At 42.5% G+C, this 27,500-nt stretch overlaps 1 protein-coding gene across 11 annotated transcripts in view; it reads right to left on the reverse strand.

Annotated features, from left to right (window-relative positions):
• The window catches only part of LOC134345516 (protein transport protein Sec24B-like), a 239,669-nt gene that overhangs the window by 35,774 nt on the left and 176,395 nt on the right, over positions 1–27,500 (reverse strand). For all 11 annotated transcript variants that reach the window (XM_063046288.1, XM_063046287.1, XM_063046286.1 and 8 more), the window contains 2 exons: positions 20,906–21,029; positions 8,516–8,674 (listed from right to left, as the gene is read on the reverse strand). In XM_063046288.1, coding sequence (XP_062902358.1) covers positions 8,516–8,674; positions 20,906–21,029 — 283 coding nt within the window. The remainder of the gene's footprint in view (positions 1–8,515; positions 8,675–20,905; positions 21,030–27,500) is intronic.

Below are 27,500 nucleotides of genomic sequence, written 5' to 3' on the forward strand. Positions count from 1 at the left end.
ATCTCATTGCTGATGAAGGCCAATGCACCGTATGCCTTCTTAACCACAGAGCCAACCTTCACAGCAGCTTTGAGTGTCCTACGGACTCGGACCCCAAGATCCCTCTGATCCTCCACAAAGCCAAGAGTCTTACCCAGGGGTCCCCAACCTTTTTTTGCATTGCGGACCGGTTTAATATTGACAATGTTCTTGCGGACCGGCCGACCGGGGGGGGGGGGGGAAGGGAGGAGGGGGGGTAGGGTTGCCAACAGACAAGAGTAGCAGTCAAATGCGTTGTTTACCCAGAAAGACTACAATGGCCATGAAGCCTTGCGCGGGTACCAGTGCAAGCCGATTCCCGCCCCGCCCGCCCAGCAAATCCTTTTTGGCGATTCTGTTCATGGGGGTGGGTGTTATATACTACTGGAATATAGGCGATAAGTGGGTAATACACTCAATTTTGTTTCTAAAAGGGTTTATCTAACGAATTTAATATTAAACACACAGCGCATATTTTCCTCGCATGAATACAGTGATAAGTCAATTATCAGGGGAGGACAGGGGAGCTTGAAGTGTTGAACGAATTTCCAATAGAAGTGGTAGAAACAGGTTCGATATTATCATTTAAAGAAAAATTGGATAGGTACATGGACAGGAAAGGAATGGAAGGTTATGGGCTGTGTGCAGGTTGGCGAGACTAGGTGAGAGTAGCGTTCGGCACGGACTAGAAGGGCAGAGAACGCCTGTTTCCGTGCTGTAATTGTTATAGGGTCACTTATAAGTCAATAGCATCATAACATTTTAAGTAACATTTGGATATTAAACACACAGCACATATTTCCCCCGTATGAACATATAAAATCATTGCAACACACCAATATCGCTGAATCAGTGGGAGCCCTGGGCTTGTTTCCCTGCAACAACACGGCCCCATCAAGGGGTGATGGGAGACAGCGATACTCGAAGAGGGTTCCTTATGTCCAGTCTATTCCGCAGTTTAGTTTTCATTGCATTCATTGCAGAAAACTCCGCTTTGCAGAAAAACGTTGGAAATGAAAGTAACGTTTTCAGTGCTTCCGTGGCTATCTCAGGATATTTAGCCTTGACTTTGATCCAAAATGCCAACAGAGATGTTATGTCAAATATACTTTTCAGCCCGTCATCATTTGCAAGCTCGAGGAGTTGATCTCCTTCCCACCCTGACACGGATGACGCGTGGGTCACGACCTCGCATGCGTAATGGCTGATCGGTGGCCGTGACAGGGAATGAGGAAAGGTGCAGCTGACTCATATCGCCAAATCATATCGCTTCCTCGCGGCCCGGTAGCGCATGCTCTGCGGCCCGGTGGTTGGGGACCACTAGTCTTACCATTAATATTATATTCTACCATCATATTTGACCTACCCAAATGAACCACCTCACACTTATCTGGGTTGAACCCCATCTACCACTTCTTAGCCCAGTTTTTCAATGTACCGCTATAACTCTGACAGCCCTTCACACTATCAACAACACCCCCAACCTTTGTGTCATCAGCAAATTTACTAACCCATCCATCCACTTCCTTATACAGGTCATTTATAAAAATCATGAATAGAAGGGGTCCCAGAACAGATCCCTGAGGCACACCACTGGTCACCGACGTCCATGCAGAATATGACTTGTCTACAACCACTCTTTGCTTTCTGTGGGCAAGCCAGTTCTGGATCCAGAAAACAATGTCGCTTTGGATCCCATGCCTCCTTACTTTCTCAATAAGCCTTGCATGGGGTACCTTATCAAACGCCTCGCTGAAATCCATATACACTACATATACTGCTCTACCTTCATCAATGTGTTTAGTCACATCCTCAAAAAATTCAGTCAGGCTCATAAGGCCTTTCACAAAACCATGCTGATTATTCCTAATCATATTATACCTCTCCAAATGTTCATAAATTTTGCCTCTCAGGATCTTTTCCATCAACTTACCAACCACTGAAGTAATACTCACTGGTTTATAATTTCCTGGGCTATCTCTACTCCCTTTCTTGAATAAGGGAACAACATCTGCAACCCTCCAATCCTCTGGAACCTCTCCCGTCCCCATTGATGATGCAAAGATCATTGCCAGAGGCTCAGCAATCTCCTCCCTCACCTCCCACAGTAGCCTGGGGTACATCTCGTCTAGTCCCGGTGACTTATCCAACTTGATGCTTTACAAAACCTCCAGCACATCTTCTTTCTTAATGTCTATATGCTCAAGCTTTTCAATCCACTATAAGTCATTCCTACAATTGTCAAGATCCTTTTTCGTAGTGAATACTGAAGCAAAGTATTTATTAAGTACCTCTGCTATCTCCTCCGGTTCCATACACACTTTTCCACTGTCACACTTGATTGGTCCTATTCTCTCACGTCTTATCCTCTTGCTCTTCACATACTTGTAGAAGTATGCATTCTCTGTTCTCTATCCACTGCAATTGCATCCTTCCAGCTCGATGATGACAGAACTGCACACAATACAGCGAATGTGGCCTAGCCAGTTTTGTAATGTTTCAGCATTCTGTTTTTTGAATTGGGTAAGTACTGATAAGGATAAAATTGCAAGACTACGGAGAGGGTGCCAGATGTGAAACTAATGAGTTACCCTGGGATACACAGTCCAAAAATCCTCCTTTGGTGATGTACCTTCATTGATCGTATCAGAAAGCTATTCCTGCAAGTCATTTTCACCAATCACATTGAGGAAGGAGGCTAAGCACCTTAACAACGGTTTACACAAATGATTCAGAGCTTTTTTCAAAAGAGGATGCCCTCACAAATGTTCATACTGTGGGACTAGAGAATTGTTTCATCCTTCACGACAGCCAGATATTGCCTTACTCCTTCACCTTAGAGATAGTGCTGAGGGTGAATAACCTCAATCCCATCTTAATCTCTCAGTCTGGATATTCCTTCAGAATCTGAGGTGCTTCAATGCAAATGATTGGCCAAATAACCAAGTCTGTAAACAATGCTACTCTTCAAAGCACTATCATTGTTTCTTTCCCTCTTCATCAAACAAAACTGTGCAAACAATAATATAAGACACAGGAGCAGAATTAGGCCATTCAGCCCCTCGAGTCTGCTCCACCATTCCAACATGGCTGATCTCAGATCCCACTCAACCCCATTCACCTGTCTTCTCGCCATATCCTTTGATGCCCTGACCGATCAGGAAACGATTAACTTCTGCCATAAACATACCGACATACTTGGCCTCCACCACAGTCTGTGGCACAGCATTCCACAGATTCACTACACTCAGGCTAAAAAATAATTCCTCCTTACCTCTGTTTTAAAAGGTCACCCCTCAGTTTTGAGGCTGTGTCCTGAAGTTCTTGATACCCCACCATAGCAAACATCCTCTCCACATCCACCCTACCTGGTTCTTTCAACATTTGGTAGGGTTCAATGAGATCCCCTTCCCCAATTCTTCTAAATTCCAGTGAGTACAGGCCCAAAGCTGCCAAATGCTCCTCATGTGTTAACCCTTCATTCCCGGAATCATCCTCATGAACTTCCTCTGGACTCTCTCCAATGACAACACATCCTTTCTGATATATGGCCCAAAACTGTTGACAATACTCCAACTGCAGCCTGACCATGTCTTATAAAGGCTCAGCATGATCTCCTTGCTTTTTATATTCTATTCCCCTTGAAATAAATGCCAACATTGTATTTGACTTCTTTTCCACAGATTCAACCTGTAAATTAACCTTCTCGGAGTCTTTCATGAGGACTCCTAAGTCCAACTGCACCTCCAATGTTTGAACCTTCTCCCACTTTAACTTATTTTATCATTAGAATCAAAGTACCCTGAAACCTCTTCCTTAATGTTGGACTCCAACACTTTTCCAACCACTGAGGTTCAACTATCTGGCCTATAATTTCCTCTCTTTTGTCTTCCTACTTTCTTAAAGAGCAGAGTGACATTTACAATTCTCCAGTCCTCTGGTACCACGTCTCATTAGCGGGACAGCAGTATGGTCGCATTGTTTATTCCAGGGACCAACTGACTGCGCTTATGCCGGCCGGTTTAGCGAACAGAGCGGCAGACACCCCTGCTGAAATCTGGAGGAAAACACACAGAGGATGCAGAGGGGGATCACAAAGGCGAGGAAAAAGAGGACCGGGTCGAGACAACAGAGACTTATGGAGAAGAGGAGTTCGGTGGGTAATAAAATGGACGAGTTGACGGCGCTAGCCAGGAGTCAGAGAACATTTCGGGAGAGCAATGTTATGTGTTCTACTGAAACGTGGCTGCACGAGGACACACCCGACAAAACTTTTCCATGGAGGGCTTTCAGACCGTTCGGGCTGACCAGAAGTACACTGAGAGCGGTAAGTGTAATGGAGTTGGGGGCTTGCTGTTCTGCTTAACAGTGGATGGTGCAATCCTGGTCATATTACAATCGAGGAATGTGTTTGTAGCCCAGATATTGAACTTTTTGTTGTTGGACTCCGGCCATATTCCACTGAGATACAACACTGGGTGTCATGGGAGATTGTTCCTGCCTGTGGCCATTGAACTTTGCAGCTCCTCCCATGAAGGGTCAGACACCCTGAGCCAATAGGCTGGTCCTGGACTTATTTCCATCTGGCATAGTTTGCATATTATTGTTTGATTGTTTGTGGTTTTTGTATTGCTATATTTATGCTTTATTCTTGGTTGGTACAGCTGTAACGTAACCCAATTTCCCTCAGGATCAATAAAGTATGTCTGTCTATCTATCTATCTATCTATCTATCAAGTGATTCAAAAATCATGACAAATGCATCCATTATCTCTTCAGCAGCTCTCAGGACCCTGGGATGTAGTCTCTCTGGCCCAGGTGACTTATCCACCTTAAGACTTTTGAGTTTGCCTAGCACTTTTTCCTTTGTAATAGCAATGGCACTCACTCCTGCTCCCTGACATTCACAGACCACTGGCACACTGCTATGGGCAACAAATCTTCTTTCATTGTCAGTAATACCCCCGGACATCACATTAATGTCTTGGACATAGTTGACATTACCCAGGTGGTGTTTTTACTCCTCAACACTATATGGTTACCACCAATGGATCTGGATGCAATTACTGCATGAAAAGCTTACCATCGACATGTGACATGTAATTTCACAGTCAACCTTTACTTTTCCCTCCACCTAGCCAGTTTTTTAAAAAATTACGGGTTTTTATTCTGGTGTCTTCCCTCTTTGTTTCCAGTTCTGAAGAAGGGTCTTGGGCCGAAACATTGACTGTTTATTCATAGGTGCTGCCTGACCTGCTGAGTTCCTACACTATTTTTTGTGTATTGCTCTGGATTTCCAGCATCTGCAGAAGCTCTTGTGTTAAGTGGATACAGGGAAGCAAGATTGTCAGCACAGACACTGGACCAAAGTGCCTGCTTCCGTGCTGTACAATTTTATAACTCCATAACGCCCTTATCTTCCTGGTAAATTAAGGAACAACTAAGCACATCATCAAAGCCATTCCTTGCATTGATTCTCTCAGTTATTTCATTCAATCAGTAATTTTCCTTATGATGGCTAATCCTATACCTGGCTATCATTTCTGAAATGCTTTCGCTACAAAATAAAAACAAACTGCTCTGCAGTCACTTGATTTCCTCTTGGATTTTCTGTTCACTTAGGTGTTTATAAACAAATCTGCAGAAATATTCCAAGCAGCAAAGGAAAAAATCCTGGCACTTTGTCCATTAGTTAACTGACAATTTATATGAGAAACAAGTTTATAAATTGCAGTTTGCTTTATGCAAACAGGTTGCTGGGACAATATTCTGTGGACAAATGAAACAAAAGTTAAACTTTTTGTCAGAAATACACACTATGTTTGGAGGAAAAAGGGCATTGCACACCAACACCAAAACCTCATCCCAACTGTGAAGCACAGTGAAAGGAACATCATGGTTTGGGGCTGCTTTGCTGTCTCAGGGCCTGGACAGCAGCTAATTGTTGAGGGAACAATGAATTCAAAATTGTATCAAGACATTTTACAGAAGAATGTCAGGGTAGCGGTCCGTCACCTGAAGTTTAATGGAAGCCCGATGATGCAACAAGACAATGATCCGAAACACGAGAGTAAATCAACAACTGAATGGTTTAAAAAGAAGAAAACTTGTGTATTGGAATGGCCAAGTCAGAGTCCTGACCTTAACCCAATTGAGATGTGGCATGACCTGAAGAAGGCTGTTCACGCGAGGTATCGCAGAAATATTGATGAACTGAAACAGTTTTGTATGGAGGAATAGTCTAAAATTTCTCCTCGTCGTTGTGCAAGTCTAATCAGCAGCTACAGGAAACATTTGGTGGAGGTTATTGCTACTAAAGGAGGTACTACTAGATAGTAAATACAAGTATTCACACACTTTTTCCAGCCTGGACTGTGAATGATTAAACAATGTGTTCAATAAAGACATGAAAAATACAATCGTTTGTGTGTTATTAGTTTAGGCAGATTGTGTTTGTCTAATTATTGTGACTGAGATGTAGATCAGATCACGTTTTATGAGTAATTAATGCAGAACACCAGGTAATTGCAAAGGGTCACAAATTTTTTCTTGCCACTGTTTATCCTCTAGTTCTAGATTCCCCTCCCCTGAGTAAAAGTTCATGACTATCTATATTATCAATGTCACTCTAAATTTAATAAACCTCAGCTTCCTATGTTCAAGTAAGCTCAGGAGTGATGATGGCGCCTAACAGCCACTCCTTTGCTTGCATCTTCAGAAACAGCTCTATTTCTACCTTTAATATCTTTATTTTTCCCTTTCAGGGTTCTTTTGAAGACGCTGACCTGGAGTTACACGCTGGCTTCGGTTCTTTGTGGGAATGGGACCCATTCTCGGGGATCCACAATTGGCAGTTATTCAACATGCCAAGGGTTTTGCCTGAGAGTCTTGATTGTGTTCAGAAGCCTAAGATCTCAGGACTCTGGCGACGGACGGATCGAGGGTCGGTGTCATGGCAGGAGACTCGTGTGTTGTCTCGCAGTCCGGAAAATCTTTCACTAGGGGCTCGAAGACCCGAGGTCTTTGAGATCTTTGGACACAGAGCTCGAAAAAAGCGACGAAATGGACTTTTAACATCGTAAACCAGCAGGTTGTTGTTATTTCTCCCACTCGCTGTGAAAATGGGGGACACCTCCCTCTCCCTTGCCAGGGAGAGAGAGAACCTATGGTTTGTCGAATGTTGGATGAAATGCGAAGCCTTTGGGGTAACTTTGGTCTGTGTCTTTGCTATTGCTTAGCACATGCTTGGCCTCGGTGATGGTACTGATGCGTTTTTGTTTTGCTGGTTGAGGGAAGGGGGATTGTTGCTTGCTGCCGCTTACTCGCGGAAGGAGGGAATGGGGGGGGGACCCTGGGGTTCTCATGTTTAACTGTCGTTCATTCTTTGCGGTACTTCTCTGTTTTCGTGGATGTTTTCGAAGAAAAAGCATTCCAGGACGTATATTGTATACATTTCTCTGACATTAAATTAGACATTTGAACCTTTGATCCTATCCAATCTCTCATAGCCCTCCATTCCAGGCAACATCCTTGTGAACCTCTTCTGCACTCTTTCAAATGCTACAATACCATATTCCAAGTATGGCATAACCAATGTTTTATATAGCATATATAACATAGATTCAGAATTATACAGCATACACATAGACCAATTCATCAATGGTGATCAATCGTCTTCCTGAGCTGGTCTCACTTGCCTGCATTTGGATCATAATCCTCTAAATCTTTCTTGTTTATCTACCTACCCAAACGTCTTAAAATCCTGTTACACGCAATGCCTCATCTTTTGAAGGCAAGCACACCTTGGATCAGTCAACCACACAGGTTGTCAAAAGCCTTGTTAAAGTAATGTGAATTATATCTGCCTTCACTGATTTTCTTAAGTTACCGCTTCAAAAACATCTCAATCAGATTTTTGATACAGCACTCCCCTCGCACTAAACCATATTAACTCCTCTAAATTAGTTACCCCCTTTCAAGGGAATACAAATCCTCCTCCTCAGAAGTTGTTTCAATAATTTCCCTTCTATTGATGCAAGGCTCACTTGTCTGTAGTTTCCTGGCTTATCATTATTGCCCTTTCCGTAAAAGAGAAAAAACAATATTTGTTATCTTCCAGTTTTCTGGTATCTCGCCCGTGGCTAATGAAGATACAAAAATCTAGATCAGGGCCCTGGTAATCTCCAAGCATCAGGCCCAGGAATTTATCCACCTTAATGTGTGCCAATATCTTCAACCCTTTCTTCTTTCTGACACAGACATGTTCCAGAATATCTGTGTACTTCACTCCTAACTCTCCCACCTCCACATTCTTCTCCTTGGTAAATAGTGATGAGAGGTATTCATTTAGGATCCCTTCGCCTCAGCAATCATGATAGATGTAATGCAAAAATGAATGTTTATAATAATACACATTTAAATAATTTTGTATAATTTTATAGAAAGGATAATCAGTTCATCACTATTATAAATCAAACACACACACACACGATATTACCTTTTGTGCAGCGTATCCTCATAACTGCTTCAAAGCCAATTTTTCTCACGAGGTAACGTTTGAGGTCTTTCTGAAACTTCTCTGCCTGGGCAGGATTGTGAACGTGATGGAATGATGGATAATAGAACACTGATCCAGCAGAATATTTGGACATACAAGCTGTCAAAACACAATATTTATAACAAACTAGTGTCAAATTTATTATTAGTCACTGGTAGACTGTATAGTCATTTTGAAAAAAAAAGGTGAAAAGTTAACATATAATTAATCTCAAACACTTTAATTATATCAAATTGTACATAATATGGTATCTCGCCATTTGACACATATAGTACAATACCATTTCATAAGAACATGTCTTTATAAAGCAATTATGAATATTCCAACTTACTATTGGCCTTTCCTTTTAGCCGCACACATAAAGAACAGTAATGGATCATTTGACTCATATGCCTACTCTGCCACTTAAATGACTCAACTCTGCCCAGGCTTTAGCATCCCACCCACATCCTACACATCCTTTTCCTCACCACCCGTGAACAGCAATTGCACTATGTTTCCATTGTAAATGAATGAGAATACACAAGCATGGTTAATAAACCTGTAAATTGTAGGCAGTATAGTGGACAGTGAAGAAGGTTATAAAAAAATTACAGGGAATCTCCATGGTGGAGAACATGTCTAACCTGCCAAAGAAAGATGATATAGATGCGATGGGAGGTGAGGACCTCGATACAATAGTTATCAGTAAGAAGGTAGTGCTGAGCAAACTTGTGGGCTGGAAGATAGACAAGTCCCCTGGTCCTGATGGAATGCATCCCTGGGTACGGATAGAAATGGCAGACGTTATAGTTGAAGCTTTGGAGATAATTTATCAAAATTCTATGGACTCTGGGTAGGTCCCAGCGGATTGGAAGATGGCGAATGTCACACCACTGTTCCAAAAAGGATATAGGCAAAAGGCAGGTAACTGTAGACCAGTTATTTTAACATCTGTAGTTGGCAAAATGCTTGAAACTATCATTAAAGAAGAAATAGAAGGACATCTGGACAGAAATGGATCCATCAGGCAGACACAGCATGGATTCAGCCAAGGCCGGTCCTGTTTGACAAATTTACTGGAGTTATTTGAGGATATAATGAGTGCAGTGGATAGAGGGAAGCAGATGGACGTTACTTACTTGGATTTCCAGAAGGAGTTCAATAAGGTGCCACATAAAAGACTCATCCATAAAACAAGCATGCAGAGAGTTGGGGTGATGTATTAGCATGGATAAAGGATTGGTTAACCAATAGAAAGCAGAGAGTTGGGATACATGGGTGTTACTCTGGTTAGCAATCAGTGGTGAGTGGTGCTGGGCCTGCAGCTGTTCATGATATACATTAACAATCTGGAAGAGGGGACCAAGTGTAGTGTGTCTAAGTTTGCTGATGACATTAAATTGAGTGGAAAAGCTAACTGTGCAGAAGATACGGAGAGTCTGCGGAGAGATATAGATAGGTTAAGTGAATGGGCAAGGGGCTGGCAGATGGAGTACAATGTTGGTAAATGCAAGATTTGGAAGGAAAATGGAGGGTCAGATTATTATTTAAATGGTAAAATCTTGCAGAATACTGCTGTACAAAGGAACTTGGAAGTGCTTGTGCATGAGTCACAAAAGGTTGGTTTGCAAGTGCAGCAGGCTATCAAGAAGGCAAATGGAAAGTTGGCCACTGCTAGACAGATTGAATTTAAGGGCAGGGAGGTTATGCTGCAACTGTACAGGGTACTGGTGAAGCTGCATCTGGAATACTGCATGCAATTCTGATCTCCTTACTTGAGGAAGGATATACTGGCTTTAGAGGCAGTACAGAGAAGGTTTACCAGGTTGATGGCAGAGATGAGGGGTTAGATCATGAGGAGAGATTGAGTCACCTGGGACTGTACTCACTGGAATTCAGAAGAATGAGACGAGATCTTATAGGAACATAAAATTATGAAAGGGATAGACAAGATAGAGGCAGGAAAGTTGTTTCTACTGACAGGTGAGACTAGAATTAGGGGACATAGCCTCAAAATTCAGGAGAGTAAACTTAGGACGGAGATGAGAAGGAACTGCTTTTCCCAGAGAGTGGTGAATCTGTGGAATTCTCTGCCCAATGAAGCAGTGGAGGCTACCTCAGTAAATAAATTTAAGACAAGGTTGTATAGATTTTTGCATTGTAGGGGAATTAAGGGTTATGGGGCAAAGATAGGTAGGTGGAGATGAGTCCATGGCCAGATCAGCCATGATTCTACTGAATAGCAGAGCAGGCTCAATGGGCCTTATGTCCTTTATCACTGAGTACAGGGGCTTGGAAGTTACGCTGCGTTATATAAGATACTGGTGAGGCTGCACTTTAAGTATTATGCTCTGTTTTAGTCACACTGTTATAGAAAAGATGTAATTAAACTAAAAAACATGCAGAATAGATTTACCAGGATGTAGTCAGGACTTGGGGACCTGAGTTACATGGAGCAGTTGCAAAGATGAGGATAATATTCCTTGAGATTGGAGATTGAGAGGTGACTTTATAAGAGGTAAATAATCTTTTGTGGGGCAGACAGGTGAAAGCAAATAGTCTTTTTCTCAGGGAGGGGTTATTAAAAACAAGAGGGTATAGGTTTAACATCAGATATGAGATAATTAAAAGGGTCATTCAGGGCAGCATCTTCACATAAAGGATGTTGCATATTTGGAATTACCTTATAGTTAAGATGGACACATCAGCAACATGTAAAAGGCAACTAGAGTGATACAGGGATAGGAGAGGTTTAGTGGGCAATGGGTCAAATGCAGGCAGATGGAACAAGCTTGCTGGAACATTGTCAGTATGGATCAGTTGAGACAAGGGACCTGTTTCCATCATGTACGATCCTATGACCACTCAGCTACATACTACAAACCCCATTTCCAGAAAAGTTGGGGTATTTTCCAAAATGCAATAAAAACAAAAATCTGTGATATGTTAATTCACGCGAACCTTTATTTAACTGACAAAAATACAAAGAAATGATTTTCAATAGTTTTACTGAGCAACTTAATTGTATTTTGAAAATATACACAAATTTAGAATTTGATGGCTGCAACACACTCAACACAAGTTGGGACAGAGTTAAAATAAGAATGAAAAATGCACAGAATATTCAAGTAACACCGGTTTGGAAGACTCCACATTAAGCAGGCTAATTGGTAGCAGGTGACGTATCGTGACTGGGTATACAAGTAGCGTCCATCAAAGGCTCAGTCTTTGCAAGTAAGGATGGGTCATGGCTCACCCCTTTGTGCCAAAATTCGTGAGAGAATTGTGAGTCAGTTCAAAAGGAACATTTCTCAACGCAAGATTGCAGAGAATTTAGGTCTTTCAACATCTACAGTACATAATATTGTGAAAAGATTCAGAGAATTCAGAGACATCTCAGTGCGTAAAGGGCAAGGTCGGAAATCACTGTTGAATTCACGTGATCTTCGAGCCCTCAGGTGGCACTGCCTAAGAAACCGTCATGCTACTGTGACAAGTATAGCCACCTGGGCTAGGGAGTACTTCGGAAAACCATTGTCACTCAACACAGTCTGTCGCTGTATCCAGAAATGCAACTTGAAACTGTATTACGCAAGGAGGAAGCCACACATCAACTCTATGCAGAAACGCCGGCGAGTTCTCTGGGCCCAAGCTCAACTCAGATGGACCGAAAGACTGTGGAACCGTATGCTGTGGTCAGATGAGTCCACATTTCAGCTAGTTTTCGGAAAAAACGGGCGTCGAGTTCTCTGTGCCAAAGATGAAAACGACCATCCAGATTGTTATCAGCGAAAGGTGCAAAAGCCAACATCTGTGATGGTATGGGGTGCATCAGTGCCCACGGCATGGGTGAGTTGCATGTATGTGAAGGTACTATTGACTCTGAGGCGTATATTAGGATTTTAGAGAGACATATGTTTCCATCAAGGCGACATCTCTTCCCAGGACGTCCATGCTTATTTCAGCATGACAATGCCAGACCACATTCTGCACGGGCTACAACAGCGTGGCTTTGTAGACACAGAGTGCGTGTGCTTGACTGGCCTGCTGCCAGTCCAGATCTATCTCCTATTGAAAATGTATGGCGCATCATGAAGAGGAGAACTAGACAACGGAGACCACAGACTGTTGAGCAGCTTAAGTCTTATATCAAGCAAGAATGGACAAAATTTCCAATTGCAAATCTACTACAATTAGTATCCTCAGTTCCAAAACGATTAAAAAGTGTTATTAAAAGGAAGGGGATGTAACACAATGGTAAACATGCCTCTGTCCCAACTTTTGTTGAGTGTGTTGCAGCCATCAAATTCTAAATTTGTGTATGTTTACAAAATACAATTAAGTTGGTCAGTAAAACTATTGAAAATCTTTTCTTTGTACTTTTGTCAGTTAAATAAAGGTTCACGTGAATTAACATATCACAGATTTTTGTTTTTATTGCATTTTGGAAAATACCCCAACTTTTCTGGAAATGGGGTTTGTAAATACAACTTGTGGCTGCAAATTTCACCTGCTGGGCACCAGACAGGAGCAGAAGATAGTTAATTGGGAAGAGTAGTTTTCCAGCAAATCCTCATCTGACATATGGAGATGCTGGAATCTAGGGTAACAAACGAGCTGCTGGATGAACTCAGCAGGTCGAGCCATTTCTTTGGGAGGAAAGGAACTGTCAATGTTTCAGGCCAAAACCCTGCATCAGGACTGATAGTTCTCAGTTCTTCCAGCAGATTGTTCCAGATCTCAAGGTTGTAAAATGTATATATCATTTGATAATCAATGTACTTTGAACTTTCAGACTGTTTGACATGTGGAAGGTACTTAAAAACCAGTTACATAGAGTTCAGAACTGATCTGTTTCAATAAGAAGGAAGGACAATGATGGTGAGGTACGGGAATTTTGGATGATGAGAGACGGTTAATTTTATCAAGGTAGAGGAAGCACATGCAAGACTTGAGAAGTTGAAACTGAACAGGGCACTTGAAGACTATAAAGGTGTGAGAAGAGAACTCAGTACGGGACGTAGGAGAGCTAGAAGGATTCCTGAAAAGTCCTTGTTAAGTAGGAATAAAAAGAATCTCAAGGCATTTCACACACACATCAAGAGCAAGAGGATAATTTGGAAAAGGATAAGACCACTCAAGAATAAAGGAAGGAACGTGCTTAAAGACAGAGAATATAGATAAGATCCTAAATGAGTACTTTGTGTCAATAGTTACTGAGGGGAAGAATGAAGAGGATATTGAGATCAAAATAAAGCATGCTAAGATGCTCAGAGATTTTGAGATTAGGAATGAGTTATGTTAACTCTCTTGAAAAACATTAAGGTGGAAAAATCCCCAAGCCTGATGGGATAACCCAAGTCATTGAGAGAGGTGAGAGATGAAATTGCTGGTACTTTGACCAAGATCTTTGTACCGTCATTAACCAAATGTGTGGTACCAAATGACTGGTAGGTAGCTAATACATTTCTTTATTAAAGAAAGGAAATATGGATAATGCTGGAAATTATAGACTGGTGAGTCTCACATCAATGGAAGAGAGACCAATGTAGAGTATTCTTATTGGATAGGATATATGAGCATGTTGATGTACATTATAGTCAGCATGGTGTTGTGTGGGGAAGGTCACATCAGACTAATCTGATTGAGTTTGTGTCTACAGCTTGACAAAGGAGATTGATGAAGGTAGAACTAAGGATGTTGCATACACGGACTTTAATAATGTATTCAACAAGAACCCACGTGGTAGGGTCATCCGGAAAATTAGGATGCATGGGTTTTATGGTGACTTGGTTGATTGGATCAAATTTTGGCTCGCTCAGAGAAGGCAGAGTGTGGTGGTAGATGGGTATTATTCTGGATGCAAGTCTGATACTGGGAATTCTGTTGATTTGGATGCAAATATGCTAGGGTGGGTGAGTAAGCTTACAGACAATACAAAGTTTGGTGACACTAAGGATTCCATATAAGATTATCAAACGATACTGTGGAATAGAGATCAATTGCAGATATGGGTAGAGCAGTGACAGATGTAGTTTAATCTTAGACCAGAAGACAGGGGAGCAGAATTAGACCACTCAGCCCATCAAGTCTGCTCTGCCATTCTATCATGGCTAATTTATTTTCCCTCTCAAACCCTTTCTCCTGCCTTCTCCCAAAGTTTTTGATGCCCTGACTAACAAAGAACCAATCAACCTCTGCTTTAAATATACTCAATGACATGGCCTCCACCGATTCACCAGCCTCTGGCTGAAGAAATTCCTTCTCATTGCTTTGCTAAATGGAGTCCCTCTGTTCTGAAGCTGTGCCCGCTGGTCCTGGACTCACCCACTATAGGAATCATCCTTCCCTTATGCGTTCTGTCTACCCCTTTCAATATTCAATAGGTTTCAATGAATTTCCCCTCATTCTAATAAACTCCAGTGAGTACAGGCTCAGACCCATCAAAAGTTCCTCATACATTAATCCTTTCATTCCCAGAATCATTCTCATGAACCTCCTCTGGACCCTCTCCAGTGCAGTCTGAACAATGCCTCACAAAGCCTCAGCTTTCATATTCTAATCCTCTCAAAATAAATGCTAACATTGCATTTGCCTCCCTTATCACCAACTCAAACTACAAGTTAACCTTGAGGGAATTCTGCACAAGAATCCCCCAGTCCCCAATGCACCTTTGATTTTTAAATTTCTCCCCATTTAGAAAATAGTTGCTTTTATTCCTTCTACAAAAATGCATGAACGTGCACTTCCCTACATTATATTCCATCTGCCACTTCTTTGCCCATCCTCTTAAAGTGTTCAAGTCATTTTGCAGGCTCCCTTCTTCCTCAGCACTACCTGCCCCTCCACCTAACTTAGTATCATCTGCACATTTGGCCACGAAGCCATCAATTCTGTCATCCATATTACTGACATATAATGTGAAAAGAAGTGGCCCCAACACCGACCCGTGTGGAACACCAGGCCACCAGCAGCCAATCAAAAAATGCTCCCTTTATTCACACCCGTTGCCTCCTACTCATCAGCCAATGCTTTATCCATGCTAGTATCTTTCCTATAATACCATGGCCTCTTGTTAAACAGCCTCATATGTGCCACCCTGTCAATGGCCTTTTGAAAATCCAAGTAAACAACATCCACTGGCTCTCTTTTGTCTATCCTGCCAGTTATTTCCTCAAAGAATTCCAAAAGATCTGAGAGACAACATTTCCCCTTCAGGAAACCATGCTGACTTTGGCATTCTTTATCACGCACCTTCACATATCCTGAAACATCATCCTTAATAATAGACTCCAACATCTGAAGTCAAGTTAACTGGCCTATAATTTCTTGTATTTTGCCTTGCTACCTTCTTAAAGAGTGGAATGACAGTTCTAATTCTCCAGTCTTTTGGAACCATTCCAGAATCTAGTAATTCTTGAAAGATGATACTAATGTCTCCACAACCTCTTTAATGACCATTTCAAGAATTCTGGGGCATAGTCCATCTGGTCCAGGTGACTTATCTATCTTCAGACCTTTCAGCTTCAAAAGCACTTTCTTCTTAGTAATAGTAACCACACTCACTTCTACACTGACTTTCTCGAATTTCTGGCATACTGCTGGTATCTCCAGTGAATTCTGACTCAAAATACTTATTACATTGGTCCACCATTTCTTTGTGCCCCATTACTACCTCTCCAGGGTAACTTTCTAGCAGTCCAATATCCACTCTTATCTCTCTTTTACTCCATATACAGTTGCAGGAAAAAGTTTGTAAACCCTCTGCAATTACTTGGTTTTCTGCATTAATTACTCATAAAATGTGGTCTGTTCTTCATCTAAGTCACAACAACAGACAAACACAATCCGCCTAAACAAATAACACACAAATATTTGTATTTCTTCTCGCTAATACTGAGCATATCATTTAAACAATCACAGCCTAGGTTCAAAAAAGTAATGTGAACCTCTGGGTAATGCCTTCTACAAAAGCTATTTGGAGTTAGGTGTTGTAATCAATGAGATAAGATAGGAGGTGTGAGTTATAGAGGTGACCTGCCTAAAAAAAACACACACACAAAGTTAGGTTACTGACAGAGTCTGCTCTTCTCAAGAAAGATCTGCTTTTGTACACCAATCCTCGATCAAAACAATTTTCAGAGGACCTTTGAAGAAAAATTGTAGAGGTACATGAAGCTGGAAAAGGCTACAAAAGCATTTCTAAAGACCTGAGTGTAAGAGAAATTGTTTACAAATGGAAGAAACTCAGTACCGTTGCTGCTTTCCCTAGTTGTGGCCATCCTGCAAAGATCACACCAAGAGCAAAATGTGCAATGCTGAAGGAGGTGAAAAAGAACCCAAGGGTAACAGCAAAAGACCTGCATAAACCTCTAGAACTTTCTAAAGTCTCCGTTCATATGTCCACTGTAAGAAAACCTCTGAACAAGAATGGTATTCATGGAAGGACACCATGAAGGAAACCACTGCTCTTCAAAAAAGACACTGCTGAACGTCTCAAGTTTGCTAAGGATCTCCTGGATATTCCACAAGACTTCTGGAACAATGATCTGTGGACAGATGAGACAAAAGTTGAACTTCTTGTCAGAAATGTTTGGAGGAAAAAGGGTGTTGCACACCAACACCAAAACCTTATCCCAACTGGGAAGCTTAGTGGAAGCAGCATCACAGTTTGGGCTCAGAGAGCTTGTAATTATTGAGGGAACAATTAATTCAAAATTGTATCAAGCCATTTTACAGCAGAAGATCAGGGTAGCAGTCCGTCACCTGAAGCTTAATGGAAGCTAGATGATGCAACAAGACAATGATCTAAAACACAAGAGTAAGTCAACAACTGATTGGTTTAAAAAAAAAGAAAATTTGTGTTTTGGAATGGCCAACTCAGAATCCTGACCTTTACCCAATTAATGATGCTGTGGTGTGACCTGAAGGCAGCTGTTCATGCAAGGTATTCCAGAAATATTGATGAACTGGAACAGTTTCATATGGAGGAACGGTCTAAAATTTCTCATCGCCATTGTGCAAGTCTGATCAGCAACTACAGGAAATGTTTGGTGGAAGTTATTATTGCTAGTACGGGAGGTTTCACCAGTTATTAAATACAAGCATTAAATACAAGCCTTTTTCTAGGCTAGAATGTGAATGATTGAACAATGTGTTCAATAAAGACATGAAAAATACAATCATTTGTGTGTTATTAGTTTAGGCAGATTTTGTTTGTCTAATTATTGTGACTTAGATGAAGATCAGACAATATTTTATGAGTAATTAATGCAGAAAATTAGGTAATTGCAAAGTTTCAAACTTTTTCTTGTAACTGTATATCTAAAACAACTTTTGGTATCCCCTTTGATATATTTGGCTAGCTTACCTTCATATTTCATCATTCCTTTCCTTATGTTTTTTTTAGTTGCCTTCTGTTGATTTTTAAAGGCTTCACAATCCTCTAACTTCCCATAAATTTGTGCAATATTATATGCACTCTCTTTAACCTTTGTGCTGGCTTTGATTTCCCTGGAGATCCACAGTTGCCTCATGCTACCTTTAAAATACTTACTTATTTTTGGGATATATCTATCCTGTGCCTTCTGAATTGCCCCCAGAAAACCCAGCCAATGCTGTTCTGCTGTCATCCCTGTTGGTGTACCATTCCAATCAACTCTGGCCAGCTTCTCTTTCATGCCCATGAATTACCTACTGATCCTATATAACCTCTTTTTAATGATTTGATTTCATTTTTTGCTAACACAGCCACCTCACCGGCTCTACCTACCTGTCTGTCCTTTCAAGACAATGTGTATTCTTGGACGTTAAGTGCACAATGATGATCTTCTTTCAGCCACATTTCAGTGATGCCCACAATATCATACTTGCCAATCTTTAACTGTGCTACAAGATCATCTACCTCATTCTGTGTACTGCATGCATTCAAATACAACACCTTCACTCCTGCATCCGTCACTCTTTTTGATTTTGGCCCCATGCTACACTTCACCTCATCCTACTGACTGTAATTCTGTCCAATCATCTGCCTGTCCATCCTCACAGACTCACTACACATTGTTCCAACTTGCATACCAATGGTCCCATCCACAGCTCTATCACTCTGGTTCCCATCCCCTTGCCAATTTAGTTTCAACCCTCCCCAAAAGCTCTAGCAAACCTGCCTGCAAGGATATTGGTCTCCTTCAAGGTCAGGTGTAACCTGTCCTTTTTATACAGGCCATATCTTCCCCAAAAGATATCCCAATGGTCCAGAAATCCAAAACCCTGCCCTCCCCCTCTGCACCACTTCCTCATCCACTCATTCATCTGTACTATCATACTATTCCTGCCCTGAAAAGCACGTGGCACTGGGAGATTACTACCATGGAAGTCCTGCTCTTCATCATTTTCCCTAACGCCCTATACTCACTGCACAGGACATCTTCCTCCTTACTATCTATGTCATTGGTGCTAATGTGCACCAGGACCTCTGGCTGCACACCATCCCTCTTGAGAATCTTCTGCAGTCATTCTGAGACATGCTGAACCCTAACACCTGGGAGGCAACGCATCACCCTGGCTTCTCTTTCGCAGTCAGCAAATTTCCTGTCCTGTCCTTAACTATCAAGTCTCCTCACACCACCACTCTGCCTGACTTTGCAGCCACTAAGCCAGACACTGTGCCTCTTGCCTGGCTGCTGCTGTGCCCTGATAGGTCATTCTCCTCAAAGGGGTACACTTGCTGCTGTAGGGAACAGTCACAGGGGAACTCGGCACTGACTGCTTACTCCCCTTAATTCTCCAAGTTGTCACTCATCCACTGTCTAAAGCCTGCACTCTGGGTGTGACCTCCTCAATAAAAGACTCCCAGATCTTACAAGTATGAAGTGCTGAACTTTTAGAGATCCAACATAAAGGGAAAGTTAATGGCATGATCCTTAACTGCATTAATGAATAGAGGGACCTGAGGGTTCATGCACATAGCTCCTTAAGAGCAGCAGCACAGGTTGATAGAGTGTAAAGAAGGCATATGGCATGTTTTCCTTCAATCACTGAGTTCAAGAGCCAGGAAGTTATGTTTCAGCCTTATAAAACTTTGGTTAGGACAAATTTGGGCTACTGTGCTCAATTCTGGTCACTTCTTTATAGGAAGCCTGTGCAGGCTTTAGGGAGGACACAGATGAGGTTTACCAGTAAGCCGCCTGGTTTAGCAGACATGTGCTATGAGGAGAGACTGGACAAGCTGGGGTTGTTTTCTCTGGAGTGGCAAAGGCTGAAGGGAGAATTGATGGAGGTTAATAAAATTCTGTGAGGCACTTACAGACGGCCAGTATCCTTTCTCAGGATTGAAACGTCTAGTACTAGAGGGTAGCTATTTAAGGTGACAAGAAAAAAATAACCTAGCACAGCATAAGCAATTTAGCAAGGAGGAATGGGCAAATCTTGCTCCATCACATTGTGCAAAACTAACAGAATCAGAATTAGGCTTAATATCACAGGCACATGTCATGAGAGCACGATATAAGAAAAAATGGATTTATACTAAGTGTGTGTGTATATATATATATATACACATACATGTACATCAAATGGTTAAATTAATTAAGTTGTGCAAAATCAGAAATAAAAAAGTAGTGAGGTAGTGTTCATGGTTTCAATGCCCATTCAGAAATTGGATGGCAGAGGGAAAGAAACTGTTCTGAATCGTTGAGTGTGCGTCTTCAGACTTCTGCACCTCCTTCCTGATGGTAACAATGAGAAGAGGGCATATCCTAGGTGGGGCGGGAGGTCCTTAATGTTGGATGCCGCCATTTTGAGGCAATGCTCCTTGAAAATGTCTTGGATACGATGGAGGTCAGTACCCATGATGGAGCTGACTAATGTTACAGCTCTCTGCAGCTTACTTTAATCCTGTGCAGTAGCCTGACCCCCCGGGTGCAGCCAGTCAGAATGCTCTGCACGGTACATTTGTAGAAATTTGTGTGCTTTAAGTGACATCAGACACTTATCCAAAAAGACTCCTGGCTGTAAATAGTTGTGAGAGGTGGTTCAACTAAGTACTGAGCAAAGGGGATGAATACTCTTGAACTGCTGACATTTCAGTTTTTGACTTTTTTTGTTTTTCATGCTTTACAATTTTCCCTGTTTTTAGGCTTTACTGCGGAGAAAAAAAGGAGTATGTGATTTACAAATAAAAATTCTCAGTTAAATTGCTCAAAATCCTGGTTGTAACAAAAGGGTAGGAGCTAAATACTTTTATAAGGTGCAGTAAAAGCTTTGTGTATTGCTTAAAGTCAAAAGAATTCTTTACTTATTTGACAAGTATATTAATTAAATTATTTAATAGCATAAAAATTCCCTTACCAAGTGAAGCCAAATCAGAATATTGTCCACTCAGCAGAAAGAGATCCACAGCCACTTGCTGGCTTGAGCAATCTAAAGCAAACTTTTTATAAAAGTCTGTGGCTGGACCAAGGTGCTGCACCCCCTTAAATGAAAATAAGTAACATCTCAGAAATATTTCAGACACAGAAAATACCTTTTGAAAATAACTTTACTAGCCTGTGAATTATTGCAAAACAAGGAACATGCTGACTGTGTGGAAAACATCAAGTGTGGTTCCACTAACCAAGAAGGGCCAACCAAAAGTCTTGAATGACTATCATCCAGTGTCCTGACCTCACACATCATGAAGATTCTAGAGAGGTTGGTCCTGGTTCACCTCCATCCCCTGGTCAGATGAACCCTTGACCCCCGGTCAGATCAGCCCTCGACCCCCTGCAGTTTGCATACTAGAACCTTGTTGGGGTCGGTGATGGTGTCATCTACCTGCTGAACAGAGCCTACTCCATTTGGATAAGCAGAACAGCACTGTGGTGATCATGTTTTTTGATTTCTCAAGTGCCTTCAATACCATAGTGCCCTCAATGCTGGGAGAAAAGCTCCATTCAATACAGGTTTGCGTTTCCATTGTATCTTGGATAATGGACTACCCGACTGGCAGACCAATTTGTGCGGTTTCAAAGCTGTGTCTATAGCTGTATGGCTATAAACAGCACTGGGGCTCCACAGAGGACAATACTGGTGCCCTTCCCATTTACCCTGCATACCTCGGACTTTAGATGCAACATTGAATCATGCCATCTGCAGAAATTTTTTGATGACTTAGCAACAGCTGGGTGTATAAAGATGGATGGGAAGCTGAATACAGGGCCCTGGTGAAAGACTGTTCAAATGGTGTAAGCTGAATAATCTGCAGCTCAACAAAGTAAGACAAAGGAGATGGTGATGGACTAAGCCTGCACTGCTCCCTGTTACTATTGATGGTGAGGATGTGGATGTGGTGAAGACCTACAAGTACCTGGGGGATGTACCTGAATGACAGACTTGAATGGAGCACCAGCACAGAGGCTGTGTACAAGAAGGGTCAGAATCGTCTCTACTTCCTGAGGAGACTGAGGTCCTTTGGAGTATGCATGCTTCTCCTTCACGTTCTTCCAGTCTGTTGTCACCAGTACAATCTTCTATATGGAGGTGTACTGGGGCAATGGGATCAACACAGGTGGTGCCAACAGGCTCAATACACTGATTAGCAAGACTGGCTCTGTTGTAGAAGTCGAACTGAACACACTGGAGAACAAAAGACCCAACAGAAAATCCTGGCAATTCTGGACAATGTTTCTCACCCTCTGCATGCCACCTCGGCTGAACAGAGGAGAACATTTAGTAATAGACTAAGACAAATGTGCTGCCTCAAAGAGCGCTATATGAGGTCATCCTTACCTCCAGCCATTAGGCTTTATAATGAGTCAACCTATAGTCGGGAAAGTGATGACCCCCTCCTGTTAGACTGTTTGAGGTAACATTTCTTATTCTTTTTTACTTCTCTTCTAATATTTGTATATTGGTATGTCTGTGCACTTGCAATGCTACTGTGACACTGTAATTTACTTTGGGATCAATAAGGTTTCTATATTTATCTGTCTATGCCTGGAATGATTTAATTAGGGCAGCCACATGCTCTGCAGCTGTACCACCACCCCCCACCAAATCTCAGAAATTGTTGTGATCATTCAATTCTTCCTAGTTTACTGAATAAAAGTATTGACTGTGGTGAACTGCACTTAACTTGGGCCTGATTCAAAACCCTAAGTCTGAACACATTAGCACTCTGACCCATACAACTTTGAAGCAAGTAGCTCCTCAAGCACCAATCACCTGATACAACATAACTATTGATATGAATGATCATTTGTAAACTAAGGTACTTTCATCCAGACAACCATGTATGCTTCTTGCTCTAAGTCTCTATCCCTGAACTCATGTTGCAACCCATCTCTGCCCCTATACCTATTCCAAATCTTCCCCTCCGAAGTCTTTAATTGTCCCATAGGTAATTCCCATCACCTCGGCTCTATAATTCAACTGAACCGTCCATTCCATGTGGGAATAACTCTGCGTGAATAAAAGGTTCTCAGTTCAAAATGTCTTTTACAGGTGGAAATAATTGCTGACTCCATCCCTCTCCTGGCAGTTGTTTGAAACTGGCTCAGATTGTTCAAAATCCTGATGCTATATTCAAACTCAGGATGATCTTGAAACCCCACCAACATATCATCATTAAGACTCTGTATCTTCATCCTTGTCACTGTCTGACACTACTACTCCACCTGTTGCCAAAATTTTCATCTTCCTGCTGTTTAACCTCCATCTTGCTAAGCCTGCCCCACCATACAGAATCACTGCCTGCTGTCTTTGCACTACCACAATCTTACTTATTTTCGGTATACTTGAATTAGCTTGCATCCAGGTCTTAGGCATTGTAGTGCCTATTGCAAGAACCCCTCACAGAAGGCAAAGCAGCAGACGTTGCCAGTGATTTCAATTATTTACGTGTCTTTTTGACACTTACAGACATTTCTTTTTAGTAATTCCAAGTATCTATGATCTACAGTACATTTATTTCCAACATGGCTAGTACCAAAATAGCAGAATAGTTATAAAACTTCAACCAGTAACTTCTGCAATAAAAAAAAATCAAAATTCGGATTTCTTGCAGATAATGCCTTTCAAAGAGTTTGTGTTGTGTTAGTAATTCACCTGGGGCTCCATGGTGACATTCAAATAACTGCTAAGTAAAACTGAGAACTTAAGAGATTTCACAGAGAATTCTGGCATGGTGACATTCTAGGAGAAAAAGTCCTTCCACATATCTAAACTCAATCGTTTATCTTGGATGAGAAAATCATCCTGGTGGAGCTTGCAATACTATGGGAGGAAGGAGGCGAGGAGGCTCACGAGAGGAAGTGACATCTGGTTAGCCAGTGACTTCCAGGAAAAAATGGATGGCAACCGAGAAAGGTTGGTGACACTGGAAAGACAGCTGACCTCCAGGAAAGACCGGCACAGACATAGAAGTCTAGCAACCTTGTGTGCAGCACTTGCAAGAGGGCACCACACAAGCTATGGGTGAACTAAATACACAATACCCCCAGAGTCTTCAGGGGGGGGTGGGTGGGTGGGAAGGATGAGAAGACTCAGTTAGACGGACATATGGCAATGGCCAGGACTGGAAATATGATCATGAGAAGGCTCAAGCAAACAATACTGACCAGGGAGGCATTCATTTCAAAGTGCCATTGTGGCAAAATCTGCAAAAACACCAAAGGCCTCAAAATACAGCAAAGCAGGTCCAGCTGTGGAACGAAGGCAACTCAAGTGCAATGCATGGACTCAACACCCAGTGAAATGATGGAGAACTCCAGCCAGGAAGCACCCCACACAGCTGAAGATCTCTCCACACCTGAGCTATCCCAGTGCCAAAGAAGAGATCAAGTGCCCCGTTTGACACCCTAATCCATTCATCAAGGAAAGAGAGGATCAGATGGCCTAGATCACCAGACAATGGATCTTGGAAGCAGTTCAATGACTACCTGGATTGCATCTTGAAAGCTACATTAGCGGATCTGTCTACAGGAAAATCGACTCCCTTACAGCCATTGTGTTCAACTTTGCTAAAGAGTGATTCGGGCCAATGGAGAAGGAGGGGGATCTTAAACCATCATGGCAACCAAACAGGAGGGAAAGGGAGATTTGCTACTTGAGAATAGAGATAAAGACCCTGAACAAACAACTCAAAAACAGTTTGCCTGATGGTGCCAAACATCTAACTAGCAAACTGCGGGAACAGCTAAGCAAGGTCAGGAGAGTGGAGCAGCTGCGAAAGCAAAGAGGAGGGAAAGCGAGAAGGAGAGTGCAGTTTGTTAAAAACCCATTCATGTTCACTAGGGCTCTTCTTAGCCTGCAAAAATCTGGCACCCTAACCAGCTCAAAGCAGGAGGTAGAAGAATTTCTGCAGAAATCACGTAGTGGTCCCCATAGGAATCAGGGACTAGAATTCAATCCGAAAGTCCTCCAACCAAGAATCCCAGCAACTGAGCTGAATGCAGCACAGCCCACGTGGCAGGAGGTCCAGGACATCATCAAGAGAGCAAAGTTACCTGCTACCCAGAACCACGTGGTATACCTTATAAGGTATATCAGAAATACCCAAAACTCCTCAGGAGGTCGTGGAAGATAATGAGGAAGATTTGGACCAAAGGCTCTATTCCACCAAGCTAGTTCCCAAGGAAGAAGTTCCTCCACAATCACCCAGTTTAGGACAAGCTCTCTCCTTAGCATGGAGTGCAACATATTCTTCTTGGTGCTTGCAAGAAGGCTGATCTTGAACTTAATGAAGAACCACTATATCAACACATCCATCCAGAAAGGTGGCATCCTAGGTTTTTATGGAAGCCTTGAACACACCTCAATAATCAGCCAGTTGATCCATGAGGCCAGGCAGAAGAAAGGCGATCGAACAGTCATCTGGTTAGACTAAGTCACTGCCTATAGATCAATTCCACATGTCCTCATCCGGGTTGTCCTGGACCACTAGCATATCTCGCCAGTAACACAAGACATGATCACCAGCTACCTAGGGGGATTCAAGCTACACTTCACTTCAGCCCACTTTACAACCAGGTGGCCTCGAAAAAGGGATTCCAACCAGTTGTACCATCTCCCCCATATTGTTTGTCATTGGTATGAACCTCCTCATATCAGCAGCAGCAGATGTAACCCAAGGTCCAGTGTTGGAGCCCAGCATCCGACAACCTGCAATAAGGGGATTCATGAATGACATCACAGTAACCATTGTAACCCATGTTCAAACAAGATGGGTATTGGAAACCCTGGACAATGTCGCTACCTGGGCTAGGATGACCTTCAAGGCCAGGAAGTCCAGATGCATGGTGATCAAAAAGGTTACTAGCAAGTTCAGTCTTCAAGTACAGGGAGAAGTCATTCCATCTGTAGAGGACAACCCAATAAAGTGTCTTGAAAAGTGGTTTAATGCAGCAATGACAGACAGCACCAACATCACCAACACTATAACGCAGACTGAAGAGTGGCTGAAGAAGATCAACAAAACCAGACTGCCTGGTAAATTTCAGGCATGTTTGTACCTACTTAGTCTTCTACCAAAGCTGCTCTGGCTTTTCACAGTGTACGAGTTCCCCTGACTACTGTAGAACGCATTGAGAGGAAAGTCAACCAGCACCTGCGGAGGTAGCTGGGGATCCCCCAAAGTTTTTCTTCAGTGGGACGTTACATAAGATCAAGCCAGCTACAGCTGCCGTTGTCATTGGTAGTGGAGGAGTTCAAGGTGGCAAAGTGTAGAGTTGTGTTAACACTGAAGGGCTTTGATAACAAGGTAATAAATCAAGCAGGAGTTACAATGAAACTGGGCCACCAACTCAGCCACAGACCAACCCTGCAATTGAGAGATATCATTGGCAACCCGTGCCTAGGACGGCAAGGCCTCGGCTCTGCACACTTCCAATGATAGGGGTGTGCAGGTGGAAGGGATAGGTGTGACATGGTCGAGGGAGAGGTATGGAACCGCGAGAACAAAAGGTGGGTATCGAAGGCAGTGGAGTTAGGGTCACAGGGTGCCTGGACGTTATGGGATCTATCCAAGCGCTTAGATTTAGATTATGAGAACACTCAGTCCTCGTTTATTGTCATTTAGAAATGCATACATGCATTAAGAAATGATACAATGTTTCTCCAGAGTGATATCACAGAAAAACAGGACAAACCAAAGACTAACACTGACAGAACCACATAATTATAACATATAGTTACAGCAGCGTAAAGCAATACCATAATTTGATAAAGAACAGACCATGGGCACGGTAAGAAAAAGTCTCAAGTCCCAATCGACTCCCGAGTCCCCGATAGCAGGCGGCAAAAGGGAGAAACCCCTGTCATAAACCTCCAGGCACCGACAACTGCCAGTGCATTGGAAGCACCCGACCACAGCCGACACTGAGTCCGTCCATCCGAAAACTTTGAGCCTCCAACCAGCCCCTCTGATACAGCCTCCCGAGCACCATCTACCTTGCCCCGGCCACCGAAACAAGCAAAGCCGAGGATTCGGGGCCTTCTGCTCCGGAGATTCCGGACCACACAGTAGCAGCGGCAGCGAAGCAGGCGTTTCAGAAATTTCTCCAGATATTCCTCCGTACTCTCACGTCTGTCTCTATCAGGTTACAGATATCATTCACCAGAGAGGCCGTGCGCGCTGTGTCGTGCCGCCATCTTCTCCTCCTCCTCATTGATATTTAGGACTGTGGCAACATGGAGGCAGCAGATCCTGGAGTCATATCTGTCTTCACAGAAAGTCCTCCTCTTTTAACTCCTTTTACTGTAGCTTTCCTGCCCTTCCCATCTGCACCTTGTACAGCTGAGTCATACTTGGGCAGAGCTTTGGAGATTGGAGCCCTTCCGCATTTCTTACTTCCTGCGGTCCATGTATGACACTCTCCCTACACCCATCACTGCTGCACACACGGAGGCTGAGACCCTAAATGCAAGCTTTGTGGTCAGTGGGTTCACTGGCACACATACTGTAAAG

Source organism: Mobula hypostoma, chromosome 4 (genome assembly GCF_963921235.1).
Source record: "Mobula hypostoma chromosome 4, sMobHyp1.1, whole genome shotgun sequence".
NCBI classification, from domain to species: domain Eukaryota; kingdom Metazoa; phylum Chordata; class Chondrichthyes; order Myliobatiformes; family Myliobatidae; genus Mobula; species Mobula hypostoma.